Below are 27,798 nucleotides of genomic sequence, written 5' to 3' on the forward strand. Positions count from 1 at the left end.
ATCATGTCAACGCCGTTTGACCGTGTTAACCTTTTTGTTTTTGGTTATGCCCGAGACCCCAAATCATTTCATTGCATTCGCCTCCAATTTACATCTTCATAGCGGCCTTGGCCAGGTCAGCCAGAGCGTCGCGGCGCTTGAACTTGGCATCCTGGATGACACCTGTAGCACGTGATTAGCTCATTTCAACAAAACTCTAGAAGGGGCAGTTCAATGGCCACTTACCGGCATCAGCATCGCTGGAGAAGTTGCCGGTCCACTCGACAAAGGTGCTGTTCTCGAGCTCACCCGAGGTGACGGCGTAGCAGCGGATGGTGCTGACGACGCTGGTGTAGGACAGCTCCGGCTTGGAGGTGATGATGCTGTAGGTGATGTAGTGGTTGATGGTCTTTTCGGGTGTGTCAGTAAGCAAGCAAGTATATGACAATGGGGCAGACAGTGTTAGGCTTGGAATCAACTTACGGAGTGCTCCTCCTGCTTGACCTCGAGCTCGGTGCCGTCGTTGAAGGTCCACTTGACCAGGTCGGTCTCCTCCTGGGACTTGACGACCTCGCTGCTCTTCAGGGCGGACCAGAAGGCGCTGAAGTTCTGGACTGTTTGGAGGGGAAGCGGTCAGTTTCGATTCGAAGCTACTCGCCTCGGTCTCATGTAGCTAGACTAGGATGGATAGACTGAAGACGACTCACGCTTGATGTGGTGCCAGACGTGGCTGAGAGGGGCCTTGATGACGGCGCTCTCGACGACGGAGGTGGCAGTGGGAATGGCGGACGACATGGTGATGATTGGTTGGGAGGTTTGTTAGTTTATGGAATGAGTTGGAGAGACGTGTAGATGAATCGATGGTGTTGTAAAGAGGGGCTGTCAGACAGTCAGACGAGAAATATGATCGAATTTTTCGTTCGTTTCGTGGGCTTATGGATTGGGCAAGCTGCGTGTCGTGCTGTTTGTATGTTTGGGTGGGCTGTTTGTTTGATGTTTTGAGAGCAAAAGTGTTAGCATCATCCAGCAACTCTCGCAATATGCCCGTTTGCATTTGGCTTAACCTAGAGCAAAGCAGGTGCATCTCGCCTAAGACATGCAAGCATAACGTCATGAGGGGCAAGCTCGATCCCAAAGGGAGGAAGCTACACAGAAACGCCCCCGTACCCCGCGTTGGCCTGGGCAGCGCGGGGGGGAATTGGTGCAGTATCTTGTGCCTTTTCTCAAAAGCAAAAACCTTGGACAGAGACAGCAGAAAGAATTGGATGGTGATAGACCCATTGGTAGGTAGTTCTATCCAGGCTGGTGTTGGTGTTTTCAGTCATACCATCAGCTAAAATGGTCTTTGGGGTGGAGTGCGAGCATGCAAACGCAACATTGAACGGTCCATCATAATGCCCATTGCGCATAGAGATCGGGATGCCTTGCACGACAGTGTAAGACTAGATGACCCTAAGTATCTGTCTGCTGGGCATCCCGATCTGGCCATACGTAGATACTCCCAGAACTGTCTCCCCAAACCTCACTTAGTTAATACAAGGCCAAGATATTGGTAGCTGCTATGCGGGATCGGACCGCACTCCGCTATACCTTGAACTTCGGACTTTCCGGACAACCTTCATCTGCAAAATGCCAAGCATGCCGTTAACAGAGGACGTCACCATGACTCGGGCTAGCTTCCCACAATGTTCGGGATGGGGTCGCCTCGCCGTCGAAGACGGCCTTTCGGGCCCGACCGTCTCATGAGGCTCCGTGGACACTTGCAGCCGCCCGGCCCACCTGACGACTTGTCGATTACAGCTTGTTCCTAATAATCTGCCCCCGAACGTCCTATACATGTCGCATGCGAGGGAATTGGGGTTCTTCACACTGCCATACCGAGTTTGCACATACATATCCATGATCTCCGGGGGCAGGATCCGATCATCTCCTACTATGTCTCACGTTCCACCTCCACTACACAAGAAACGGGCCAACATATCTCAGAATCCATCGGGTTAAGATTGGCCGGCTCCTAACCACTTGTTTTTTTGTTCTCGCTCTTCCTCGTTGTCTCGTACAGACGGTGTCAACGCAGGCGCCTGGTGATGATGACCCGGAGTCGCCTCGTGTATCTGCAAAGACTCCTGGCAGCCTTTGCAGTATTCTCTCCACCCACCCGACTGCACGCCAGCCTCCATGGCCGCAACTTGCGCGAGTGTTTCCCTTGCCCCAACTCCACAAGGCCCGTCTGGGCCCCCCCGGCCTATCGTGATTCTTCCACCGCTCATCGAGCGCCGCCGGGGCGAGGTGGCGGCAATAGATGCACTTGACCCAGTGAACATTCAGGATCGTGATGGTGGAGTATCCTCCCGTATCCCCCGTAGCCGCAGGCGGCGTGCCCCCTTCGTAGGCGCAGTCGACGCAAAGCCGCGCCGACGGTTCTCGTCGTCGTCTCCTCCCCTTCTTGAGCATCTTGTCCTCGAACTTGGACCGTCGTCGCAGCAGGAGGCAGACGGGACAGGTGTACAGCCGATTCTTCTCGCGCAAGCGCGGGTTGCCTTCATTGTGCTCTACCTCGAGCCGGTAGAGATCATCGAAGGTCGGGGCAGGGACGATCTCGCGTACGGCATGGCAGGTCTGGCGGAGGCGCATCTGGTCCCAGGTGTTGCAGTGCTCCAGAAACACTTGGTTGAGCATCTCGCCCGGGAGTGCCAAGAGGCGGCTCTGGTCCTGGCTGTGGTTCTGACTCGCTTCGCTCATGTTGGTGACGTTCTTTCTGTTGGGTCCTGCTTGACTCCTGGGTGAGGCGAAAAGACAAAAGGTACTCGGAAGTATTTGGCAGTAATCATATTATGTGCCCCTTGAGATGGAAGCGAACCAAAAGAACTTTTTATACACATACTAAACACCATTACCCTGGAAGTAAGGCATATATCTACTTAGTATATATGGCGTGGGGGTACTGCAGCAGGCAACCGTCGAACAAAGATTTTGCTGGAGGCAACACCAAAATCACACGCTGGCAAATGCAAAGGGTAACTGTTTCTCAGGCAGTCATCACAAGGCGGACAGAGATAATTGATTAACAAGCTGACAAACCAAAAGTGATATGTCCTAATATCCAGGTAAGCAGAGAAATCTCCCACTGTACCTCCTCACAGGCACCGTCTGGCAGTAGGTAGCCCGTTCAGGAGAGCGTCAATGACCGCGGGAAAGCTAGCCTTCATTTCCCACCCGGTTCAGGGAACAGGCCGCAAAAGGCGGTGATGGTTCCTCAGGAACGCCGAAGCAGACCCATCTTGCGCGGCCAAACACCGCCTTCGGAGTCGCTACGACCTCCGTCCCTCGCGTAGGATCTATTGACAACCTCCAAAAATACGTCGGGGTGCCTCGCGGGCCATATCTCCAACGCCCCCAGCGCCGGCGGTCTCTCCGCCAGCTCGTCCACGCACCGGCGGCAGAACCGCCACCGCGCGGCAGTGTCGCCTCGGGCCCTGTACGTAGCGGCGTCCACCATGCGGTCGGCGAACGCGGCCCGCGACCGGAGCATCTCGCAGCGGCAGCAGGCGAACAGGTCCCTCTGGGCCGCGATTGCCCAGCGCGTCTCCAGGCCGACGAGCTCGTTGAAGGACGGCGGGGTCACGATGGCGCGGAGGGCGCGGCTGGTCACGCGGAGGGCCAGCCGGCTTGCGGGGTCGCAGTTCGATGGGGAGAAGATCAGGTTGGCGATCTCGCCGGGGAGGTTCAGGAGGGCCGATGTGCTTGCGGCGCTCATGATGAAGAGCAGGACTGTTTCGAAGCTTGATTGCTTAGGTAGATACAGCAAGCCTTGCGGCGGTAGAACTAATGATCAATAAGTATTTTGATTCTAGGGTGCCGACAGTCATTAAAGATTCTGACTCTCGTGTGTCTTATTGAAGGATATTGACCCAAACGGAGACGTGCATTTCGAATTGATCTGTTCGATAATTTTCAGCTCGAAGAACGACACGGCAGGGGGAAAGGGTGAAGAATATAGCCTTCAAAGGAGCCATGGAAAAGAAAAACATACCAAATCCCCCATAAACTCAGGTATTGTGGACTATCTGTATAATCGCGCTCAACCTACAGTCACCATTGAAGATGCTCTCATCTGAGCCGACTGCAGGTAAACTAGACAGCACCTTGATCACCATTGAACTTCGCAAGTCTCTGAACCAGGGTGATGTCTTCCAGGGTAGCAGCCCCTTTGCAAGGGACTTAGGGGGTACTAAGATGCCCTTGGACCAATGCCAACGATATTAGTGCATACCGTACAACTTTCCTCTAGATACTGGTTGAGGGCTCACAGGTATGACAGACCGAGTTGGCAAGGTCATATCTGGAGTAGAGAAAACCGGACGAGATTGCCCGCTTGATGGTAGTGTACGTGCATGGCTGATCTAGAAAAGAAAGCGAAAGCAAGCACACACGTTGCATCTGAATAGCGACGCATCCCACATGAGCAATTGTACTGCTATATGCCAACTCGTATGCCTTTTTGAACACCGCTACAACTCTGAACTTGTAGGCTCTGTATGTAGATCCCATCAATCATCTCAAAACGACCACGTTTAAAAAGGGTGGCTATGCCCGCCGCGGCCCCTAAGAGCCCCCAGCCAAGGGCACACGGCAAGAATAAGTTCTGAATATTAAAGACTCCCACAACGCCGCCTTATGCCATGAAAAGGTGACCAGCGTCGACCATATCATTTCGTCAATTCGTGCCGCTCAATCAATACAGGGGAGCCGCGATGATCACCTGAACCATTTCCGGTAGAGCTTTTGTGATGTCTTCTTTTTAGGAAAACGAATCTAGTTACCCTCGCTACCAAATTCCTTGGTCCACTCGGAATTACGGGTGAGGTCTTCCTTCGCCACAGTCGGCCGCGAGCCCTTGATCGCCTTGGCAAAGTCCTTGAAGTCCACCATAGGCTCGAGGAGGATTTCGGCCTCAACATCATCCCATGTCATCTCCTTGGCACCTGCGTCACCGGGCGAGCAAGGGGTCAAACGGGTGACTCCGTCTTTTGGACCTATAAATTTATGTCAGCAGCTTGTTCTTGACCATGGCAGGCCAACGCCGTCAGTGATGATCTGAAAGCACTTACCTCCTTGAAATGTGTGGCTTGTTGAATTTTCCGTACGGGCTGCATCAGAGCATCCTGTACGGCAATTGTGATATCACTTCCCGAATAGCCATCGGCCAGCTTTGCGAGCTCCCTGAAGTCTTCTTGCTTGAGAGATGTTGGTGTGTCTCCCACAGCGAGCTTGAACATGGTGGTGCGGGCTGCGACGTCGGGCAGACTGATGTGGACTCGGCGCTGGAAACGTCTTCGGATGGCGGCGTCGAGTTGCCAGGGGATATTCGTAGCTCCTAGAACCAGCACTCCGGTGGAGTCGTTACCTACACCGTCCATTTGTACCAGCATTTCCGTCTTAATACGGCGCGAGGCCTCTGATTCGCCTTCGCCTCGGGGACCGCAGAGGGCATCGACTTCGTCGATGAAAATGATGGAGGGCTTGTTCTCGCGAGCCATAGCAAATAGTTGCTTGACCAATCTGTTGTTGAGTAGGTATCATTAGTATTGGAAAACCCCAAACCCCTGGAGTGTATATGACGGCCGGAAGAAGGACAGAGAGAGTACTGTTGCCTCATACCTTTCACTTTCACCCATCCATTTGCTGACCAAGTCGGAACTGCTGACACTGAAGAATGTGCTCTTGGCCTCTGTCGCAACCGCCTTGGCCAAATAACTCTTACCCGTACCCGGGGGACCGTAGAGGAGAATACCCTTCCAGGGCTTGCGCTTGCCGACGAAGAGATGTGGGAACTTGATTGGCAGGAGGACTGCCTCCTTGAGAGCCTCCTTGGCACCATCCAGCCCAGCGACGTCGTCCCAACTGACGTTGGGGCGGTCCTGCATGATCGCGCCGGCCAGCGCATTCCGCAGCTTCTTGCTGTCCTCGTCGATCTCGCCGTTCTCGCCGTCCGCCTTGCCCTTGCCGGTGCCGCCCGTGCTGGAGCCGTTAGCACCCACCATGCCGGGTTTTTTCCGCTTCGCGTCGGCGTCGGATATGTGTGCCTTGAGCTTCTCGGCGCGGTCCATGTACTCGGCCGTCTTGGTGCGGATCATCTCCTTGGACTTGGGGTTCTTCTCCCACTTCAGGGCCAGCATGAACAGCTCGAGCGACTGGTAGTACAGCTGGTAGGCCTTCTCGTACTGGTTGCCATTGTCGGCGTCGATGGCCCGGCGGACCGTCTCGATCGCCCGCCCCAGGAAGTCGGTGTTGGACATGGTGATTGAGCGGATGCGGTCGTTTGTGGTTGTCGGGGCGGTGGTGGTGGGAGGAGAAGGAGACGAAAGGGCAACGATAGGCGAGTCGATGGAGACAAGCGGTAGGGATGTTCCGTCTGCCTGTCGGGATGGAGACGCTTTCGGGAGAGGATGTGAGGTGGTTTGATTTGGCCCTCGGGGTTCCTGATGCTCAGGGTCGTGGGGTGGCACAGAAAGTCGGAATGTGAGAATGGGTAAAAGCGAGGCTTTTCCCTGCTGGATCTTGTTGTGATGTGACGTTTGATCGGCTTCTCGTTGGCCGGGGGCCTAGGCGGGAAGATGGCGGGTTGGGCTTGACGCTTGACTCTCCCGACTCTTTGACGCTAGCCTTATTGCTTATCGCGGGGTTCAGATTCGATTCACAGTGAGGTCAGGTCAGGTCTCGACTAAAGGGAGCACGCAAGGCGCCTTATCAGCTCACCCCACTATCGGCGCTGTGGACACTCCCTGTGCTTGGTGAGGCCAACCCAGAGAGGCACACAGAAACAGTGAGTCGCACCACAGCCAGCACAGCCCAGCAGCTCACCCACCAGTGGAAGCCACCCAAATTTGAGGCGCAACCCCAAACCACATTCACCTTGATATTGAGGAAGTTTATTGTCAACTTGTTACCTGATAAACCAGATTTTGACAACCTTTGTTCAGTGATTCCTTCTTCTGAGTGACTTGGCACATTTCCCCACCAATTGACGTGAAAATGGCCGGAAGTCCAAGCAAAGCTGCAAGCTCTGTCCGAGGACTATCAGAAGTTACAGCAGGGTGAGCACATATCATCCCCCTGATGTATGGAATATTCTCACTCATTCGATCACAGAGCTTCAAGCGGCGGTGCAGTCACGACAGAAGTTGCAGGCGCAACGGACCGAGAATGTTGGTGTGCAAAAGGTTCGTCTCAAGAGTCCAAGCAAGCCCCCCTTAGAATACAGGCAGTATCTAACCAATATGTGTAGGAATTTGACCGTTTAAAGGAGGGAGAGAGCATCTACAAGCTCGTTGGCCCTGTCCTGCTGAAGCAAGATAAGGTAGAGGCCGAGGGAACCGTGAAGGGTCGCTTGGAGTTCATCGGCAAGGAGGTGTGAGTACCTTTGTCTCTGCTTCTTCCCCTTCTTTCTTTCCAGGCTGCTCAGGCTCATGAGGGGACTGATTTACAATGCTGACAAATAATTATAGTGAGCGGACAGAACAGCAGATCAAGGAGGTGCAAGAAAAGATCGAGAAGAAGAAGACTGAGATCATACAGATCCAGAGCTCGGCTCAGGCAGCGGCAGCGGCAGGACCTAGCCAGGTTGCTGCCAAGGGTTAAGGGGTATATGTCAGTTCATGAACCCAACCCTAGCCACTGCCCAGCACATCTGAGACCTATGATTCCGAGGCATCGGGAAAGGCTCTGTTGCAGTATGACTCTCATGACGGGAACCTGGTTCCACGGCAGCAGAGTACATGGTAGAAGGACGGAACGCGGCCACATACTAAGCCGTTCATGGGGGCCACAACAGTCCTGTACGCCCAGGTCCGCGGCCAATTCAATTCAATAGAGTGCTTTTGCGCTGGAAGAACGCCTACAGTTCTCATCATGTTGGTGATTCAAAGTCGTACAGCACTCGCGGCGGCGACATCTGGCAAAGAGTAGACTTAATCTCTTTGTCCATTGTCGATTCCCCCAAATAATCATGCTTCTTCCAGCCATCGGATCTCTATCAGGTTCCTCTTGCATCTCCCATGCACTCAAAAGTGCATGCAGTAGTTTATGTACCTATCACACCAGAGAGAGTTGCTGCTTGATGTTAGACAGCAGGTACCACTGATTGGGCGCAAATAGCGAGCCACATGTGAAGAGGCAGGCCAAGCAAAGGTGGCTGTACCGCCTGTTACAATGACGTTAGCGTGCTTGGGCGCGTATGCCGCAGGCCTGAAGGCGATGCCCCGCGGCTGTCCGCGGGGTAAGTTTTAGCAATCGATTTCTGTGAGCTACGGCAGCAGCAGCACATGGTTTTCGGGGATCAACCGATGGACTGCACTCAAATGAATAGCTTCCCTGATTCCAGCCTCCGGCAGTTGGCGCTTGAATTGACCGACCTTCTGGCGATGCAACCGTCTGCAACTCATGCTCTAGATTGAGGGGGGACAGCACTGCAGGCAGCCACTTGATACATCTTATCATTTGTACACCTACCCTTTCTTCTTTGCGCTCCTCTCTGTCTGATTCACGAATCCCCACCACCGCCTGCGCATGACTTACCACGCTTCGTAACTAGAGGGCCTGGGCGGCAGGCAGACGCTTTGTCGAGAGTCAAGATTGCGCCGCGAACCCGAATCGAACCCACCTGTAGCGATTGGGCGAATACTTACCACCAAAGCCACGAATCGATATTCTTTAATACTTCATCTTATTCCTGGATGGAAGCCCTCTGCCAACCCCCAACTGCCTAGACGTTCGCCTCGTTCGCTGCGTCGCATTTGGTTGTCGCCGATATGGGGGACTTGGAGCGCCCTTTGAGTGTGAAGGAGATATCCCAGCAGGCGCAGGTTTTTGCCTTCAACCCTACTGTGCCACTGAAATCATGGCTGCGCACTGCGAATATGCTTCATCGCGAGGTATGTGCTCGGTGTCTATTTCCCCTTGCATTTCCTGCGCTGGTCTTCTCTGTCAATTACCCAACTTGCACGCCCCCGCGACATTTCGCTAACTGCTATCTTCTCACGCAGGCCGAAGCCTACCTCCGCGATGGAAACTTTGCCAAGGCCTACATGATGTATATGCGATACACCTTGCTGCTGATGGACCACTTGCAAAAACATCCAGACTTGAAGAAAGACCGGGAAAGCAAGCTCCAGCTCAAGAAGGCCTTGGGCGGCATCGAGAGCGTTGTCGCCAATCTAGAGAAGATTAAGCCCATTCTCAGCGGCGAGTACGATCGATGGGTAGTCGACGAAGACAGGCGCAAGGAGCGACGGGAGAAGCTAAAGAGTGGAGGTCAACGGACCAAAACACCATATGAACAACACGCCTCCAATGATCCGAGTCTCTCAGCGTCGAGCCGAATTCTCGATGCCGGCGAACATCAAGATCTCGCCGTGGTCTTGGCGCAACGAGAGATGAAGCGACGCGATGCCGGCCGGAAAGCCACTCGCCAGGCTGGCGTCTCGGCCGAGGAGGAACAAGAACGTAGAACTGCCGGGTTCTGGGATAATTGGACGCACGAGCTGGCAGAGAAGCAGGCCGAGGACGATGAGATGTTCCGGAAACAGATGGAGTTGACTAGGAAGAAGCTCGATGGTGAGGACGACACGCATATCCAGGACTTCCTCCAGAAGATGAGCCGAGGAGAACGTGAGCTGGAGGCGGAGACGGCCGCTTACCAGGGGACTCCGGCTGCCTACAACTACCCTTCGATATCCAAATCCCAGCCGGTCAGCTATGATGCCCAGTCATACGCGACGCGACCCGAGCCACCGTCGCATCCGCCCCCGTTACCGCCACCCAAAGAGTCTGTGGCCGACTTGTCTGCTCCAGACCGGCCATCCAAGGAGCTCCTCTACCCCCCACAGCCAGCCGTACAAGTTACACAACCACAGGATGGACCACAACTGCCTCCGAAGATCTCGGAGATGCCAGCCTCTCCACCACCGTCTTCCAAGAGACTTACCTTTGCGCCTGCTGCTTACCTCGAGAACGGAGAGCCTATACGGTCGATCTTCCTTCCAGGCCAACTACGGCAGGAGTTCTTGCGCATCGCATCCGACAATACCCGGCGTGGGTTGGAGATGTGTGGCATTTTGTGTGGTACCGCCGTTAACAATGCGCTCTTCATCAAGTGCTTGGTCATTCCTGAGCAGAAGTGCACACCCGACACGTGCGAGACGGAGAACGAGAGTGACCTATTCGACTACTGCATGACCGAGGACCTCCTGATGCTGGGCTGGATCCACACCCACCCGACACAGTCGTGCTTCATGAGCAGTCGGGACCTCCACACCCAAGCCGGGTACCAGGTCATGTTACCTGAGAGCATTGCCATTGTGTGTGCTCCGAAGTTCCAGCCATCGTAAGTTATTCAAGGTCTTGTCTATCCAGGAGTATCCAGCTAACACATATCCAGTTATGGCATCTTCAGACTTACCAACCCCCTGGCCTCCCTCACGTACTGCACTGCAACGAGACGGCCACCTTCCATCAACACAGCATCGACAACCTCTACACGGGTGCCGAGAAGCCGGCAGGCCACGTCTTCGAAAGCGATAAACTCGACTTTGAAGTCAAAGACTTGCGACCAGGTGCCAAGAAATAGGGTTCTGGGTCCGAAAAGTTGTTACCACCACCGCCTCCCCAAGTCCTCCAGACCACCCGGTCATTGCAGTCGCTCCACTCGGCCCCATCGGTCGCCTCGGTCCAGCCTCCGGGCAAGAGGACGAGGATGTAGGGTCTTCTTACCAACTCTGTATGCTGGACCTGCAAGACCGTCATGTGGTGTGTCTGTGGTTGCCCGCTGTGGATGATGAGGAAATGCCATGTTGATAGCAACACGACTTTGCCTGCGAGAAGGGAGAAAGAGAAACGGCCATGAAATTTGGTCAATAATTCTTGGCTTTTTCGAATCGAGGCATGGCAAATGTCACAATAGACGAGTAATGGAGTGGGAGGGATGGAAATCCAGACCGAGTCATACTGCTGACTGACCCGCTGCGGCAAGTGGAAATAGCTGCGAGACGGCGTAGTAGAAGAAAGACACATGGAGCTTTTTTGCTTGCTCGTCCTTATTATTACATTATTCCATAGGCGAGGGGCGATTGCATAGCGAGGGCGTCCGAGGACATTTCGAGAATTCTGGGGCTTTCTTTCCCTGGGCCGCATTTAGACCAGAGGCTGTCTTTGCTGAATGAGGAGACGGAGAGATTACATCGGGGTTGAGCAATCAACCCACAACCAACTCAGACAAATAATGACCACTTGCTTGGACTTTGTGATTTGAGATGCTGCTGGCAAGTGCATTTGGCATTTATGATGAAACTACAAGGTCGAATACTTCCTTGGCTATGGACCCAAGGAGAGTATAAATCGCATTTCACTGCAATGCAATAGCCCAGTTCAGATAAATATCGAATCGGACAAATGCTGATGCTGATTTGACATAGATATAATCCAAATGTTGGGAAGCGACTGTTGAAAACACCAAAATTCTTGTCGATTCGAACAAAAGCCATATCTGCAAAAGCCTCACTGCAGCTGGCATCGATTGGCAGGGATGTTTGCGGGATCCAGGGTCCACTGTAGATAGGCAGCTCAAGGCAGCATTTGGCAAACGTCACTCTTTCTCAGCACTTTGCTGCAGTGCTGGCTGGCTGATTGACGAGGCTGTTGTTGTTAAGTAGAAACCTGTGACCCGCTGGAAGCACAGGCCACTTCTCTCTTCACAGGGCCCTAAAAAGGCCTAACGGATGTACCAGTGACCTGCCCGACCTGCCTGACCTCAGGTTAGGTCATCAGTTTGGCTAGGCTACGTGCTGTACGTGTAACCTTTACCTCTTAGCTCGCAACCCTTGGCGTGCCGGGCCCATCAACCAGTACCTTGTCAGCAGCAGCAGCAACAGCATCAAACCAAACCGGACCTCAGCCCATCACACCCACATCCCCCCATCCCCATCCTCCATCCATCAAGCCGCCCGCATCGTCAACGTATTTTATTTTTTCCTTCGTTAGGCATCACCAGTCAGAACCCGGTAGCCAGGTCCCGTGTCCGCATCTGCCCACGACATCCAAACCCAGCAATCCGATCCAAGTCACCCCAACAACCCCCAGATCCGGCCGCCGACATGCCTGGCAAAACACCCAATTCGAACGGCAGAAAACCTGTTGAAAACGGGCTCCAGAAGAACAGCAAGGATGCCGACAAATCGGCAGCAAAGGGCAAGCCCGCCGCCAAGAAGGGCGCCAAGGAAGGCGAGGACATGACCGTCGTCGTCCCTCCCTCCAAGAGCACAAAGCAGAGCTCCCAACCACCGCCCGCCGACGCCGAGGGCGATGTCGCCATGGAGGACTCCGAGAAGACGGAAGAGGAGCTCGAGGTCAAGGTCGACCCCGTCACCCAGACTATCTCAGGTAAATGCACTCCGTCATGATCACATTGCTGGATATATGGATGGAGTCATATATAGCTTCGCCAGCCACAAGTATTGTCCATTGCTAACATGTATTCCCACCCGCGTGACAGACATCAAGAGCAATTTTGCCCTTCTCGATAGGGCTGTAGCCTTGTTCGACGCCCGATTTTCCCTAAGAGCGCTGCGCTCCATCTCTTCCCTTCGCAAGCGCCTTAACCCCGATATCCTCGCCCAGGTCATTGCCGAGTCATACCCTCCCACCTCACCATCCGCCTCGGTGGCCAAGCAGCTCCTGTCCGCCATCGGCCGCGAGAACGTACCGCTCGGCCGCCAGCCCACCGGATCCGAGATGGAAGTCGACAGCGAGCCCAAGACGCAGGCGAAGAACGGCGCCAAGAAGGATAAGGAGACCAACAAGGAGCTCATTCCCGAGGTTGACGTCTTCCTGGCCATCCTGGTCCAGGTCTACATGTTCGACACCAAGCAGTTCCAACAGGGTGCCAACTTCTCCAAGTACCTGTCAGAGCGCATCCACTCGCTTAACAGGCGAACATTGGATTCTCTCTCGGCCAAGGTCTACTTCTACTTCTCCCTCTTCTGCGAGCAGCTTACGCCTCAAGCCCCGTCTCCTCAGTCTCCGGTCGTTACCCTGCGGCCTACACTACTGGCGGCCCTGCGCACTGCGATCCTGCGCAAGGATGTCGATACTCAGGCCTCAGTTATCGTGCTGCTTCTCCGAAGCTACCTTCTGACGTCTCATATTTCACAAGCCGATCTGCTTGTATCACACACCCAGTTCCCCGAGAACGCCGCCAACAACCAGGTCGCCCGATTCCTGTACTACCTGGGCCGAATCCGTGCCATCCAGCTACGCTACACTGAGGCCCACGAGCACTTGACTGCTGCTACTCGCAAGGCCCCCGCGAGCCAGTGTGCGCTCGGCTTCTCTCAGACTGCGACCAAGCTGCTACTTGTGGTGGAGTTGCTGATGGGCGACATCCCCGAGCGTGCTACCTTCCGTGCCAACAACATGGAGCAGGCACTGCACCCGTACTTCCTGCTGGTACAAGCTGTGCGCGTGGGTAACCTGGAGGATTTCGAGTCGACGCTTGCCGAACACGCCGACACGTTCCGCCGAGATAGCACATACAGCCTGATTCTGCGCCTCCGTCAAAACGTCATCAAGACGGGTATTCGCATGATGAGCTTGAGCTACAGCCGCATTTCGCTGCGCGACATTTGCATCCGCCTGCATCTCGGTAGCGAGGAGACTGCAGAATACATTGTGGCCAAGGCCATCCGCGACGGAGTCATTGAGGCTACGCTGGACCGCGAGCGCGGTTTCATGAAGAGCAAGGAGGTTGGCGATGTCTATGCTACTCGGGAGCCCGGTGAGGCCTTCCACGACCGTATCCGGGCCTGTCTCGCACTGCACGACGAGAGCGTCAAGGTATGTTTTATGATACATGATTGATGTCGCAAGGCACTTTTGCTAACACTGCTACTAGGCTATGCGTTTCCCCATGAACCAACACCGTCTCGAGCTCAAGAACGCCCAAGAGGCGCGTGAGCGCGAGCGCGAGATGGCCAAGGAGATACAAGAGGGTGATCTGGACGAGGATGACCTGGGCGGCGACTTTGATGGCATGTAGATTATTACGCACACAACACCCACACCCACATAACCACGACCTTGTACTCGTTTCCTTGGGGGGCATGGAAGAGGGTGCTCTCTCTGGCTTGGGCGTTGCTTTTCGGCAGTACTTTTATGTCGCGCAGGTTCCTCGGGGACGGATGACGATCTCCCGGAGGAACTCGCGACTGAAAGGGGGGCCCACCAAATACATGTAATGCATACCAGTTCTGATCAGATGTTAAGATATTCCGTTTTTGGTGAAGATTTGGTGTATGTTTTTGGGGCTTGATTTGGATTATGACTGCTGAATACTTGCGCGTATGATCCCTGCCTTTCGAGCAGTGCGCTTGTATGACTATGGCCAGGCACCTCATGAGTGGGCTTTCCAATTACTTCCTTCGTACCACCGGTACCCCTTTCCACAATGTGGCCCAACACCTTATCTGATTTCTTGCATTTCTCAATCTCGCCGCCAATCCTCATCGCCGACGTGTATTTCAAAACACCCAAAGCAAAATGCCAAGTCGCCATGGTCGGCACGAGCGGCATGCTCAACTTGTCCTGATCCCGCAAGATGTCTTTTTAATGAGGTCGCTGCTCAGGTTGTATACTCGGGTGGATTCAACAGGTCAGGGGTAAATAAAGAAGCAAGAGGGCGTGGCCACCACATAGATACGACGTTTTGGTATATAATAATTCGAAGCATGACTGCAAATAACACTTCCCACCATGTGATTGGTATTCGCTTACTATATTGATTGGGAAGATTTAGCTGGACCAAAAGTGAGAAGAATGGGTGGCTGGATCTTGCAATACAATTGTTATTCAGCAACAGGTCATGTCAAGGGAGTTTGGGTTGCATATTGCAGTTGCCTCAGCAGCCATGTGAGTTGCCATTGGCCAAGGACTTATTGGGCTATTGTTCAAGTCCTTTCATTTATATATCATTTTACTCGAGTCTTGGGGCCCCATAGCGTATCGAGTTGTTCTTTGTGCTCATAGCCTGAGTAGACGGATTCGGTGAGAATCAATCCTTTTGTTCACGAAGTGTCACTATGGACAAAGAGGTACTTGTCAATAATGAATGTGGTCGGCGTACCGCGATATTGTGATCGGTTTGGTGAGTTTGTTCGACTTGAGGCCATGTCAGGATACCCAAATATACGAGTTGAGTGGTTGTTGTGAAGAAACGAATCCCTAGATCGCGATCCCTTTTTCAGTATGTCGGAGGCGGAGTTCAACGCCCTTTTTGTAAGTGCCAGACCGTATAATCTTCCCTCAGACCTTCATCCTGGTTATATAACCTGCGAAACTGTGACCGTACTGACAATTCCCCCTGCTCCACAGCGCCCGAACCTCGTCGGCATCCTCCCCGAGAAGAATCGCCCCCATCCGATGGCAACGCCCCCAACCCCGCCGCCGCCGCGGGCGTGACCAACCGCCTCACGACCCCGGTCCTCGAAGACTCGACCTCGAACGAGGACGGCGCGCGGCGCGTCCTCTTCTCCAACAAGAGCACGGCGTCGACGCAGTCGCGGAACCGGGCGGACCGCTTAAGGACGCTCGAGCAGCGCATCAAGCAGGTCTTCGAGCGCCGCTGGCCCGGGTTCGAGTACCGCTTCGTGCGCGTGTTGCGCACGGGGGCCGCGGGCCAGACCTGGCTGCTGCGGTACAAGTCGGGCCAGTTCCGGGACGGCGGGTGGGCGCGCATGGTGCTCAAGACGCCGCAGCAGAACGTGGAGGTGGATCGGGCGGGGAAGACGGTGAATGTGGGGTTCGGGGTGCCGGCGGAGGAGGGCGGCGGAGGAGGTGGGGGTGACGAGGTGGACGATTGGGGAGATGAGGAGGATCGGGGGGATGAGGATGATGAGGAGGGGGGAGGGTCGCCTTTTGCCGGGGCGTCGAAGCGGAGGAAGAATGAGAAGAGGTTCGAGAAGGAGAATAGTGCGTACCAAGCAAGTCAGCCCCTTTTCTTTTCTACCAAGAGTAATAGTCATGTTACTAACAAGAAGAACGTTTCGACGTCCAGTTATTCAAAAACGCGCCGCACATCGTCAACGGGCTGTACTTCCTCGAGGACCCGATGAAGGACATCCTCCGGACGCCCGGGAGCAGCGGGTGGGAGGGCCCCCGGAAGGGCGACGACTGGCTCTACCTCGAGTATCTCGAGCACGGCACCCTGCTCCAGTTTGTGGACGCCTGTATCGAGTCGCAGCTGTACCAGATCCCGAACCGGATGGCTTGGAGGTTCTTCTTGTGCCGTGAGTACATCTAATAGCAGTAACAATGGTTTCGGGTTTGAACTATGATAGGGGAGGACTTTGCTAACCAATCCGTCCATCGAACGCACGACATTTAGTCATCAGGGCATGTATAGGTATGGCGTATCCGCCAACCATGCGTCTGGGAGGAGCGATATGGGAGAGCATACCCCCAAACACGCAACCCGAGATGCACATCCACGGCGACATGCACAGCGGGAATGGTCAGTTCAGCTTCTTGATGCCCCGTGTAGAGTGTTGAGAATGGACACTAACATGAGTACTGCCCGCTTCTAGTAATGATTACCGGAAACGTAGCCCACGACTTGAGCGTCATGCTCAAGTTGGTAGATTTCGGAGCCTGGGAAACGTAAGCACGTTTCTTTCCTCCCAGTTTTACCACGATATATATATGTAACGATGGGCTAACGATGAGGTATAACATTAGATCGGAAGGGCCCAACAGAAACATCTTCGATATAGCATGTGTAAGTCACGACGACTCGCTTCATTCCGCCCCAGAAACTCTCTTTGCCCTTCTCCTTCCCCTTCCCTTTCCTGTTCCCCATATCCCAAGAAGCTAACCCAACGTCTCACGTCCATACAGCTCATGGTCGAACTCATCTTCATGATCCCCGATGGCGCCTCCAAAGTCTTCCAAGCCGGCCCGAAACAAGTCCCCGCCGTACCGCTAGGCCAACCCCTGCTCACGCAGCCCGCCGGCACGCGGCCCAACATCCAGATGATCGAGAGCTACGCCGAGTTCCTGTACCTCAACCCGTACCAGTCGGCGCACTTCCAGCCGGGCGGCATGCTAGGTAAGTATTCACTCACTCAGGAAGATAGACGTTTATTCCCCCTCATATCTGAACAAGGGTATACTTTTCCCAATTTACTCACTTATGTATACTGACCAACCGAAACCCCAACAGCCGGCATCGACCCCCGCCTCCACGCCCACCGCCAATCCGTCCTCGACCCGGACCTCAAAAACCTCCTAACCCAATGCCTCGCCAGCAACGACCGCCTCAAGCCCCCGCTCCCCGTCCTCCTCGCCTGGGCCCAGACCTTCGCCGCCCAGCGCACCCCCGAGGCCTACCGCGACTGGTGGGAGCAGTCCCGCCGCACCACCCAGCCCGGCTTGTCGGTAGACACCAGCATCTACCAGCTCTGGGGCGAGACCGACGACGGGCTCCAGCAGGTCATCCAGACCTGCATCTTCGACGCCACCGCCGCCAAGGAGGCCAAGGACGCCGAGCGCGACGCCGCGCTGCAGCGCCAGCGCGGCGACGGCGGCACGCCCGAGGCGCCCGAGTCGGCGGCTAGGTACCAGAGGGTCAAGAGTGCTTCGACCGGGCGCATCGTGAGGCGGAGGGAAAACACGCGGCAGTTTTACAGTCGTTGATTTACATGTAGATTTGTATATAGCATGGAACACTTTCAAAACGTATTCAATAGATTAGGAAAGCTCAGGTTGGTTTAGATATACGTGTAGCTGTATTGTCAATACGCCGAATCAGGGGCCAAGGGTCGATGGGTGCGCACAACGTCAGCCTTGGTCGGGGTTCAGGGAAATGACGACTGCAATACCCAAAGACAGATCGAAGATAACTTGTCGTATAGCATCTCTGTATACTCCATTTCGCCTGGAAGCCAACTAAAGAGCAGTGCAATGTCAAAACATGAAACGGGTATGAGCCCATCGAATTGTACATAGACAACCAAATAAAACAAGAAGAACCTTTAAACGCCGAGCCATGCAAAGCACACCTGTCAACCCTCGTGAACCCTAACTCCGTACAGCTTACAGGAGCTTTAAGCCATCGCGACGTCGGATTGTCTCTTCTTCTTCTTTTTCTTCTTCTCGCCCTCCGCGGCCTCGGGCTCCTCCTCGGCGTCTTCGCTTTGCTTGCGCTTCTTGTCCTTCTTTTCTTTCTTCTCCTTCTTCTCCTTCTTTTCCTTCTTGTCCTTGGACTTCTTCTCGTTGGCTCCAGCCGATTCGGGGATGGGGGCATCGATCATTTCCGTGTCGATGGCCATGCTCTCGCCGCTGCCCAGAATGTCCGCCATTGCCTGGTCCTGCGAATAGTTAGCACATGGTAGCCCGAGAGAGGACAAGTTGGAAGTCGACTTACCATGACCTCGGCGTTCTTCTGGGGCTTCTTGCCAGTAGCGTAGAACTCCAGGCGGTCCTCAACCTGCTGGCGCAGCACCTCACCGAACTTGGTGGAGGGGTTCTCGGAGAAGTTGTCGATTCTGCTGGCGATACTGCATTTGTTGGCGAGGTAACGGGAGATGCGGCCCTTGTCCTTGGGGGCAGCCTTGCCGATATATGTGCTGTGGTACTGTGAACGGAAATGTTAGTCTCACGTCTGGAGGAAACATTCAAGAAGTCGGTGCAGCTTACGATCAATCCAAACTTAGGTGTGTTGGACTTGGTCTTGAGAGCGCGGAACAGCGCCTTCTCGGCACCAAGAATCTGAAGGGTGGAGGCAGGGTACTTGGCCAGGTTGGTCAAGGATCCAGACTTCTGGATAAGTCTGGCAGCAACAACGTCACCCAGCAGAGCAGCCAGGTTAGGTGCGACGGTGTTCATCTTCTCGCCTGTAGGGAACGGGGTTAGTTACAGATCCATTTAGCATATAGGGACAAAGTAGGCTTACTCAGGTACAAGAAAAGGGTGCGGCGGTACTCCGACAGCTTGACCACCTTCTCGGCAAAGGTCGAGACGTTCTCCATATCGGTGGCGCTGATATCGCGACCCATGGAAATCTTGGCCTTGTTCAGAATCTCGCTGGCCTTCTCTTCATCATCGTCGACGAGGGCGGCGATTTCGTGGAGCTTGTCTTCGGTCAAGGAGGTCTTGTTGCCGATGTAGAGCGCCAGCTTGGCAAAGGTGATGTTATCACTAACAATGGCGTACAGCTCGGGGAAGTGCCAGCCGTACCATTCGCGGACTTTCTGGGAGAACAAGTTCAAGGACTTGGAGGGCTAGAGTCAGCAATCGCTACTTGGAGACCGCGACCTTTAAAAGTCGCGTGGGTTGGGAGTGATTGCTTGGTGCAGGAATTTGCCCATGGCAATGCGCCCAGTCGGGAACGCGGGTAACTCACCTTGTCAATGTTGTCGAGGGTGGCAATGGCCTTGATGATGTGGTTGTCGGAGGAGTGGACGTTGAACTTGACCTTGGAACGCGAGTACGCGTGACCAAGACCCAGCTGCGCCTTCTGCTCATCGCCCTCCTCGAGACCCTTGAGCAGCTTGTGGGCGTGCAGGCGGACGCCGCGCAGGAGGTCGGCGGCGACGTCGCTGGTGTCGCCCGTCTCGCACTCGACGCCGGGGAAGACGGCCTTGATGCTACCGGCCAAGTTCTTGTCGGCGAGGCCGATGGTGATCTTGCTCTTCTTGGAGGAGGGAAGGTTCATCTCGAGGGTGGACTTGAGGTAGTCGGTCATGATGCCCTCGGAGACGCTGTTGACGTTCTCGAGGGCGTCGGCGGCGTTCCTCCAGGGCGCAAAGGCCTGGACCTGGACCATCTTGCCGAACTTGGCGAGGTCGGCCTGGGCGGCCTGGACTTCCTTGAGGTGCAGGCCGACAGTGTCCTGCTGGTGGACGACCTTGAAGAGGGCATAGCCCAGGGCACTCTCGTGCAGGAGGTAATCGATCTTGGTCATCTTGAAGGAGTTTCCCGTCGCGTGGTCGGCCAATTGGGCGCGTGGGAAGGGTGCAATTGGGGTGTTGTCGTGCTGGAAGGAGGAAGGCGAAGCTTCGACTCGAGATGCTGCTGCACTTCACTTTTTTCCGGCTCTGCTCCAAAAAAGTTTTTGAGATTCGAGAGCTCCCCACCAAAAGATAGCAGCCTGCGAATTGAAATGGTGCATTCCAGATAGCGCGGAGCCTAAGATGTTCCGCCGATAGTGACTTTTTTCTTCTTATCCTTATCGTTTCAGCTATCGCCCGTGGCTGGTGGCGCGCTGGGACGTGGCGCTGGGCACTGCTGGCCCATCAATTTCAATTGCAGCAGCGTTCGAGTTTAGTGCTTTGGTTTCACTTCCACACCAGCTGTGCACCTGGTAATTTTTAGTACAAATCGAGTAACTACTGTCTTTGATATACGTGGCTGATATTTTTTTTAATCTGCCTTTTTCTTTTCTTCCTTTTTCTGTACTTATTGATGGTGGAACGCCTAGCACTTACTCCTTGGACCCAACCCGCTCAGAGCTTCCAATCGACCCCTGAACTCAAATCACGGAATCAGGCCCATTTCGCATCTTACTCGACATCAACTTCCCAACCACCCAGATCACACAGAACTCAATAGTAGTAAAAATATCGGCGGGGAAGCTATGGTATACCTTGCATTTCTTATATATCTTGGTACTGGGAATTTACCAAATGAAGAGCTACTACTCTGCAGGTAGGTCAACGAAGCTTCAGTTGCAAGTGTCTTCTGCAGTTGATTCACAAAATCTGTCTTGATCCTATGGTCCAACACAGGCTATGTCTTTCAACTTCACGGCATCGCTCACCGTGTTGATTTTCTTGATTGGCGTACCTCAACCCATCGTTCCTCAAACTCGGGGATCTTCTTGGGTACCGAGACGTGGGTCCAGTTGTCGTCGACTGTCTTGGTTCGGATCTTGACGCGCTCTTCGTCTTGCCGGGTATTATACCCCAGCATCCTCCAGAATAAGTCAATGAACCCCATTTTTGACTGAGCTGGGTATGATGTGTCTAATTATGGCGATGGTGTGTTTTCGGCTGGTCTGTTGCAGAATTCAAATATTGAACAGTAAGATTTCTCGTGTAGGCTGGAAGGACTCGCCATAAATACATACTTACTATGGATCTTTTCAGTCCCTCTGTTCTGATGTGACGAAGTATGAATTATGAACACGTTTTGTGGTGCGCGTTGATCATGCATCCATGACTTGGCCTGAATTGGGCTTGCCAAGTTCTAAGTATGTGCCTTACGATTCCAGTGGTCTGGCAAGCAATCACAGAATAATATCTGCTGGATGGTCAGCTTGGTGCTATCTTTCTACCTGTTGAGTAGGCATGAATCAAGTTGACCCCTACGATATCTACAGCTTTGAGTCAACGCGCCTGGCGTAAACATGCCCAGGGTGACTGGTTCTGGCCAGCACATGAATGATTTGTCCTCGAGGACTGATTGTAATTCCTCATCGGTATAGGATCATCTCTCAAGCAGCAGCCAGTCAGTGAAGTACGGGCCTTAAGTATGCAGGAGACCAAAACCGTTGCATATATTGGATTGTCTGGCTCTGGTGTTTCACCCCGGTCACTCCCGCATCCTGGCCAAGCGTATCATCTACCTATATGGCCCAACCTCCACCGACCTATGGTCGAGGCAGTGGTTTGTGACATCAAGAGAATCAGACCCAGCGCATTCGAGTGTTGCAAAGAGTTTGCTTGAAGCCTAGCTTGTCGCGTTCGAAACCGAACACTCAACTCAAGGTTACCTCATTTTCGGCAATGACATCCGACTCTCTGTTGGGTATGGCGTTATATGGAGGCAGTAGATCACGGAATGGAGTCTTGGGTACATCTGCAATCACTATCAGACTCTGGGATCGAGGCAAAGGCGATCCCTGTTGGCTGAATGACCAACCACATTCCCCACGGCGTCATCATTTTACAACAGTCCATTTCTGTCCAGAAAGTTTGCTTGATTCAAACGCTTTCGGCAGAGTTGGTTATGGCGGTTGGTTTTGCGAGTCCCAAAGCATTCCAGCATAGCAGGACGCCAAGGGTGGTCACAGAGGGCAACTCACATCATGAGATCCCAGCGTTACATCCGTGCGGAGGAGCATCGAGTCGTGCTAAGTGATCCGTATTCAACATTGCACTACTCTATTTCTTTTAATGTTTTTTTTCCACCCAGCATATTTGACAAAAATAGCTTGTAGGAAACTACATACGTCAAATACCATATCCTCCCGCCACTTGTGGCAACCCGGCAGTCTATCCTATCGTTGAAGTACTGTATTGGATGATGACCTTAACACAATTCCATGCTCCTCCGAGTCCGACGATCCTAAGGTGTATTTTCCACACAGAACTCCGCTTTGATCTCTCCGCTTTTAGCAACATTAGAGCGGCGAGGAGACCAGCAAACTGAAGTACGTGGGCTCCAATATCATCTAACCTACCATTCCCTATGACCCCCGACTAACAATCATCAATATCAGCACATCAAAGATTCCTATTATAGGCTTCCGAATTTTCGTCCAGATCGCTTCATTATCACCATGATAAGAATTCCCCTCTGTTGTTATGACCCAAGCATGTCGCCTAGTGTGTCCAACATAGAGGCTTCCATAGTGCCAACATGTCTTCCGCGTTCAGCAGGCTCCGGTGAAAGATATTAGGAGGCTCCCAGCAGCGATATACCTATATATATAATGAAGAAGGATGTCCAAAAGAAACTGTTCTAGACTGGTTCAACCAACTTGCCCTCAACTAGTCAATGACTATTATATCCTCTGGTCAATCATGTCACAAAGTACTTCTCACCCACAGGCTTTGGGCTACCCAGTCGGTAGTAACGAGTGGAATGAGATTGAAAAAAGATTCTCGGACTTAAGAACAGCATTTGAGCTGGAGACCTTGGAAAAGCAACCGATAAGCTACTACAGGGACTTCACACACAAGCTCATAGAAGGCTATAACGACTCAGGTAACAGAATACTTGTATTCTATATTACACGGATCAAGAGCTGCTTACTAAGATTGTGATGGTAGCTGATGCCCGAGTGACTGTGGTCAGGGTGCTTGCCAGCTTCTACGACCAAAACGTAGTTATTGCCTTGTTGTTCAATATAGCACAACTGCAGGACAATGGCGTCGTGAGAGTATTTTATCCCTGCCCCTCTGCCCCTCTGTCCTAAATATTCATATCATCCTTTGTTTATAGCATATATGTAAATCTAACAATTACTAGGATTTATACCCAACGAAATACGAGACCAATTGGGGACAAGCCCTTACGTCCGGACTTGTGATTGAAAAACAAGTGGCGAATGGTATATACTCGACTCATTCTATCTTTGATTGTTACGTATAAGGGCTAACTGACGATAGAGGAGTGGACGAAGTATAGAGATAAAAGTACGGCGCGGACGATCATAACGTACGAACATCTTTCCCATCATCTATATGTAGCAGGTATCCACCAAGACATACACCAGGTTATGTTAAGGGTTCAAGAACTCTGTATGAAGTTCCTAGGACCTTCAGCTAATGTTGGAGGGATGGACTTTTCCACGGAGGACCCATATTACACAACGATGATACACTGCCTCGATAGCTCTGCCATCGACTTGAACATCTTTCTAGAGATCACCCCCAGAACAAACCAGACGTTCCACAAACTCTGGGAAACACACTTCATTGGAGGTAAACCTGGCGATGTTCTCGAGAGTACGCCTGATGAGCCTGACGTAACTTTCAGTATGCGGTCTTTCATTCATCGAGCATTTACAGATGATGGTTCCTCCGTGCCATCTCAAATTTCTCAAGCACAAGCTTGCATCAAGCTACTAGATGAAGTATTGCACATCCTACCTCGCTCGGGAACCGATGCCATGGAGGTAGTCGACACGTGGGCGAATGATACAGCCGACAAGATCTGGAAAATTACAAGTTTGGCAAAGCCTTTGAATATCAAGTCCGCAATGCGAGGTGAGTTTATCAAATTCTTGAACTACTTCTATCAACGCTCACTCCATTGAATTAGGCGCGGAAGGGGCGTTTTGGTGTACGAACCTGCCACACATTTGGAAGGCAATTGTTTACCAATGTTTCCTTGAAGATCCCAGAGCAGGGGTAATTATCTGCTTGAAGACGTCCGAGCCAGGGCTGCTGTGAAGGCTGCGGGGCTTATCAAAATTTTGAAGGCGCTGCCCTTCAGGAATGAGCAGGGGGCATGGGCGAACACAGAAACGTGTTACACCACAGAAATAGGACGATTCAACCTTTGTCGACGCCTTACCAGGGAGACTGACATCATGTGTAAGGGTCCTCCGCCTAGATCATGTGGCTTACTAACACGTCAACAGATTCATGGTGTAAGTATTGCTCCCACGATAAAGAGGTATATTACAGAGCGATCTTAGAGCAGCTGTGTACGCCAATGCGAGCAGAGTGGGTTCATAAGCCTCCGCCGACAGGGCCACCACCGCCGACAGGGCCCGCCTGATGCTTCAGGCGAGGTCCAATGAAGAGACCCAACAAAAAGGATACTTTCCTCAGATCAAATACAGTGTGAACCATTGGAATTTCACCCCGGCGATACCGTCTATTTCTATGGGGATTAACCACTTCATACGACTTGCCTCGGCTTTCTTCTCTGTCATTTCTTGGTGGGTTTTCTTACTTGTCTCTCCTTCTTGCTTATGTGTTGCGATTTGCGTTATATTTCACTGCACCCATTACAGGATGAAGGAAAATGGGTGCGGCTTAATGTCTCTAGAAGGCTCTTCTCAGGGCAAAACGTTCATTATGTTTCCTTCGACGCGGCTTTCAGTTTACCAGTGGTTTCTTGAATTGAACTGTAATGGGGTTTCAGTATTCTTGCAAATAGTCACTCGTTCCGGCTGGTGGTAAGGAGATAAAGGATGTACTCGCTAGAACTTGCTCGAATACAGATCTTATATGATTGCCACCATCGTGTCTGACAATTTATTCCTTGCTATTATTGTTGTACCCAGCTTCATATAGATCAGGGCTGTTACAGAATCTGCCGGGTGACAAGGCACTTACTCGGGAAAGGGAAAGACGAATCTATGCTCTTGGAGATGCAGGGTGTAGAATGTGCCTGCCTTGACCTCCCTGGTTGAACTCTGCAATATGATGCCATGGATTTGTGACTCTAAGTACATTGTACAAACAGTCACGGTCTCCTCTTGAAAGCCTCACGCTCTAGGTAGACCAGGGTTCCTTTGAGGTGATGGAACTGTCGGATACCAATTGAACACACGTCGCTATGAGTTGTGCCGGCAGGGGATGTGGGTTGCCAGGCCTTGATCTCCAGGCATGACTTCGCTATTACTCATGACAATGATTCCCGAATGTCAAAACCGCCCCCTTGTGTCCCATTGCAGATTCTGTTCCTAAACTTATCTAAGGCCGAGATTTTGTACACGCCCAAACTGTCCTTCTTGTAAGGCAACTTAGTGCTCCGAAAGTCTGGAGTTATGAGACTATCTAGGGTAGAAATGAGTGTAGACACCTTATACTGGTACGTGCCGAAGGCGGTGCCGCAGCTCTCTCAAAGCCTTTTGGCGAAATAAAATGGATATAGGTCGGAAAAGAAACAATCGCCATCGCTGGAGACATGGAATTGGGCTACGGAGAGACCCATATGCCAGTCAACCGCACCAGACCCATCGTTAATAAGCAATATGGGTTAGGACTACACATCGATACAACCCAGTCGCACTATATGTTTTCAATATGATTGATGACCTAATAAACCAGGATGGAGTCTCTTTGTAAAATAACACAATCCGCTCTGCACCTGAAGAATACATGCAATTCAAATTGTTTTTGATACAATGAACATTCTTTTGTCCCTGAAGACAATGACAATCAGTCTTGCGCTGTACCCGAGGCGGGTATATATTTCGTTCCGTGAATTGTCAAAGCTAATCCGAGAACGTGGTTTCCTCACACGCTTAGCTGGAATACACAAGCAAACAGAGATGGAGTGGAAAACCGAAATGAGAAGCGTGCTCGGAACGCAGGCGGGTGGTTCGGTCCAGACCGCTGCCATGCTGCCACTCCATTGGAAATCGGGCTGGAGCCCTGCCACAGTGAAGGCCTTCTTGAACGAAGCGGTACGGGGCGCAGTACGAGGTAGGGTGCCCCAACTACAATTTTCCGTCCCGGGACACATCTCCTGGCAGGACTTCGCGCCGACCCCCACGGATCGCTCGTATGAATCGACCCTGGAGAAAGTGTTCATGGGACCCCCGTGACACAGGAGCGCGTCTTGGCGCATAAGTGCTTCATTTTCGTCAAGATCTGGACTGTGCAGCGGGCGGCGCTGTACGAAGCCCACAACGAAGACCTTTACCGCGCTCGTTTCACTGATAAGAGTATGGAGGCTATGAGAACTAGTCAGAACCTGGCGCAGCTACACGAGGCCATCGACGGGCTTGCTGAAGAGCAGCTGTAAGTATGAGCTAGGTGTCGAACATCGTCCTGAACGGAGTAAGAGTAACCCCGGGGAAAGAGCAACAAAAAGAAGAAAGGGGGAAAAAGAGAAAGAGAAGAAGAAGAAGCAAATAAATAAAACCAGAACCAAGCCAGAATACCATGAAACCCGCCCAATTACAGGAGGATCCCAGATGACTGTTCGTGTAGAATGTAGACGGATGCTAAGCGATGAACAGCATGTAACATGAAACCTAGGATATTCTGCTGTCTCCTCGTAGAGATGATATCATGCAATCCAAGACTGCACCCTCCAATAGCCAACGGCGTACGCCGCCGATCTGGATTGGAATCGTTGCCGCGTCGAATCTACATTCCAGGATGCCGGCATTCGCCAATGTAGCAAACACAACCAATCGAGTCCGTTGGAACTGGGATTTTGGTCCGAGGCAAACATGATCCCTGATGATTGTCAAGACGGGTAGTAGGGAGGAGTCTGATTCAGCGTCACATGCTGCCTATTGGACTTAGCAAACAGCCTTTTGGTCTCAAGGGTAGCCAGGAACACATCCTTTTGGAATGGGGCCTGCATTCGTATGGTATAATAGTATCAAATATACCTGAAATTCGCAAGGGTATCACAACAGTGCATTCCTTCTTCGCCATAACTACATCTAACGGACTTATGAATGCATGCTCGAATGGCACAAGAATGCACGAGACCGTAGTAGATAACGAGAAACTGCCCCAAGGGTCTTCTGGAAATTCAGATATGCTTGCTTTATGCAACATATCTTCTTCTAGTACGGGTTTTATGTCCAGGACTCTTTCTGCTAGCCCTCTTTCTGATAGCGAATCGAGCAGCACATTCCGTCTACGAGGATATCCAATGCTTTCCGCAACCAGCGACCAACGATGGCAAACTTCTTCACCTCAAAACGTCGACCATCGTATTTTGGCTGTCATGCAAACTGCACGCCAAGTATCTTGAATGACTGGCCGGGTTAATTACTTGACCCGCAGCTCAGCCGGAAAAGGGGTGGTATCATCAGAGAGAAGCTACCCAAGCTAACCTTGACTTCGTATTCTTTTGTTGGACTTTGTATTGTTTTGTTGTTGGTAAATCATCTTGTTGGCAGGGTCAACAACTGGATAACCAGAGTCCGCATTCGGTGACTCGGAAAACTGTGACATGAAATACTATAAAGATGCTGGATAAATGCACTCCTTACCGCTGGCCATTTGCATTGAACATACACTGTCATACTCTTGATCGGGATCTGTCGAGCTTTACATTGACAATATG

General features: G+C 52.5%; 11 protein-coding genes across 11 annotated transcripts; 5 read left to right on the forward strand and 6 right to left on the reverse strand.

Moving 5' to 3' along the window:
- Window positions 1-88: 88 nt before the first annotated feature.
- On the reverse strand, window positions 89-790 carry PG997_002630 (uncharacterized protein; the record flags this gene model as incomplete). The annotated part of the gene is made up of 4 exons (XM_066806945.1): window positions 687-790; window positions 463-593; window positions 226-388; window positions 89-162 (listed from the first exon to the last, which is right to left on the reverse strand). Exons 1-4 carry the CDS (start codon window positions 772-774, stop codon window positions 89-91), a joined length of 456 nt encoding a protein of 151 aa, XP_066670563.1. The 5' UTR covers window positions 775-790.
- Window positions 791-2,047: 1,257 nt separating this feature from the next.
- On the reverse strand, window positions 2,048-2,721 carry PG997_002631 (uncharacterized protein; the record flags this gene model as incomplete). Its single annotated transcript, XM_066806946.1, has 2 exons — window positions 2,048-2,141; window positions 2,201-2,721. The coding sequence occupies 2 exons, from the start codon at window positions 2,719-2,721 to the stop codon at window positions 2,048-2,050; spliced, it is 615 nt and encodes a 204-aa protein (XP_066670564.1).
- A 514-nt stretch (window positions 2,722-3,235) lies between these two features.
- Window positions 3,236-3,736, reverse strand: PG997_002632 (uncharacterized protein; the record flags this gene model as incomplete). The annotated part of the gene is made up of 1 exon (XM_066806947.1): window positions 3,236-3,736. The coding sequence occupies one exon, from the start codon at window positions 3,734-3,736 to the stop codon at window positions 3,236-3,238; it is 501 nt and encodes a 166-aa protein (XP_066670565.1).
- A 1,058-nt stretch (window positions 3,737-4,794) lies between these two features.
- PG997_002633 (uncharacterized protein) lies at window positions 4,795-6,278 on the reverse strand (the record flags this gene model as incomplete). The annotated part of the gene is made up of 3 exons (XM_066806948.1): window positions 4,795-5,015; window positions 5,087-5,541; window positions 5,641-6,278. The coding sequence occupies 3 exons, from the start codon at window positions 6,276-6,278 to the stop codon at window positions 4,795-4,797; spliced, it is 1,314 nt and encodes a 437-aa protein (XP_066670566.1).
- Window positions 6,279-7,185: 907 nt separating this feature from the next.
- PG997_002634 (prefoldin subunit 6) lies at window positions 7,186-7,620 on the forward strand (the record flags this gene model as incomplete). The annotated part of the gene is made up of 3 exons (XM_066806949.1): window positions 7,186-7,191; window positions 7,268-7,392; window positions 7,488-7,620. The coding sequence occupies 3 exons, from the start codon at window positions 7,186-7,188 to the stop codon at window positions 7,618-7,620; spliced, it is 264 nt and encodes an 87-aa protein (XP_066670567.1).
- Window positions 7,621-8,789: 1,169 nt separating this feature from the next.
- PG997_002635 (uncharacterized protein) lies at window positions 8,790-10,606 on the forward strand (the record flags this gene model as incomplete). Its single annotated transcript, XM_066806950.1, has 3 exons — window positions 8,790-8,912; window positions 9,024-10,337; window positions 10,418-10,606. 3 exons carry the CDS (start codon window positions 8,790-8,792, stop codon window positions 10,604-10,606), a joined length of 1,626 nt encoding a protein of 541 aa, XP_066670568.1.
- A 1,522-nt stretch (window positions 10,607-12,128) lies between these two features.
- PG997_002636 (uncharacterized protein) lies at window positions 12,129-14,068 on the forward strand (the record flags this gene model as incomplete). The annotated part of the gene is made up of 3 exons (XM_066806951.1): window positions 12,129-12,414; window positions 12,527-13,866; window positions 13,925-14,068. The coding sequence occupies 3 exons, from the start codon at window positions 12,129-12,131 to the stop codon at window positions 14,066-14,068; spliced, it is 1,770 nt and encodes a 589-aa protein (XP_066670569.1).
- A 1,064-nt stretch (window positions 14,069-15,132) lies between these two features.
- On the forward strand, window positions 15,133-17,718 carry PG997_002637 (uncharacterized protein; the record flags this gene model as incomplete). Its single annotated transcript, XM_066806952.1, has 7 exons — window positions 15,133-15,172; window positions 15,400-15,996; window positions 16,062-16,313; window positions 16,632-16,683; window positions 16,762-16,801; window positions 16,921-17,131; window positions 17,246-17,718. 7 exons carry the CDS (start codon window positions 15,133-15,135, stop codon window positions 17,716-17,718), a joined length of 1,665 nt encoding a protein of 554 aa, XP_066670570.1.
- Window positions 17,719-18,128: 410 nt separating this feature from the next.
- Window positions 18,129-19,987, reverse strand: PG997_002638 (pre-rRNA processing nucleolar protein-like protein Sik1; the record flags this gene model as incomplete). Its single annotated transcript, XM_066806953.1, has 5 exons — window positions 18,129-18,392; window positions 18,449-18,658; window positions 18,721-18,917; window positions 18,977-19,295; window positions 19,427-19,987. The coding sequence occupies 5 exons, from the start codon at window positions 19,985-19,987 to the stop codon at window positions 18,129-18,131; spliced, it is 1,551 nt and encodes a 516-aa protein (XP_066670571.1).
- Window positions 19,988-20,838: 851 nt separating this feature from the next.
- Window positions 20,839-21,021, reverse strand: PG997_002639 (uncharacterized protein; the record flags this gene model as incomplete). Its single annotated transcript, XM_066806954.1, has 1 exon — window positions 20,839-21,021. The coding sequence occupies one exon, from the start codon at window positions 21,019-21,021 to the stop codon at window positions 20,839-20,841; it is 183 nt and encodes a 60-aa protein (XP_066670572.1).
- A 5,017-nt stretch (window positions 21,022-26,038) lies between these two features.
- Window positions 26,039-26,514, forward strand: PG997_002640 (uncharacterized protein; the record flags this gene model as incomplete). The annotated part of the gene is made up of 2 exons (XM_066806955.1): window positions 26,039-26,173; window positions 26,320-26,514. The coding sequence occupies 2 exons, from the start codon at window positions 26,039-26,041 to the stop codon at window positions 26,512-26,514; spliced, it is 330 nt and encodes a 109-aa protein (XP_066670573.1).
- Between the last annotated feature and the right edge of the window lie 1,284 nt (window positions 26,515-27,798).

Source organism: Apiospora hydei (genome assembly GCF_038363865.1).
Source record: "Apiospora hydei strain CBS 114990 chromosome Unknown utg000004l_segment0_segment0, whole genome shotgun sequence".
Lineage (NCBI taxonomy): Eukaryota > Fungi > Ascomycota > Sordariomycetes > Amphisphaeriales > Apiosporaceae > Apiospora > Apiospora hydei.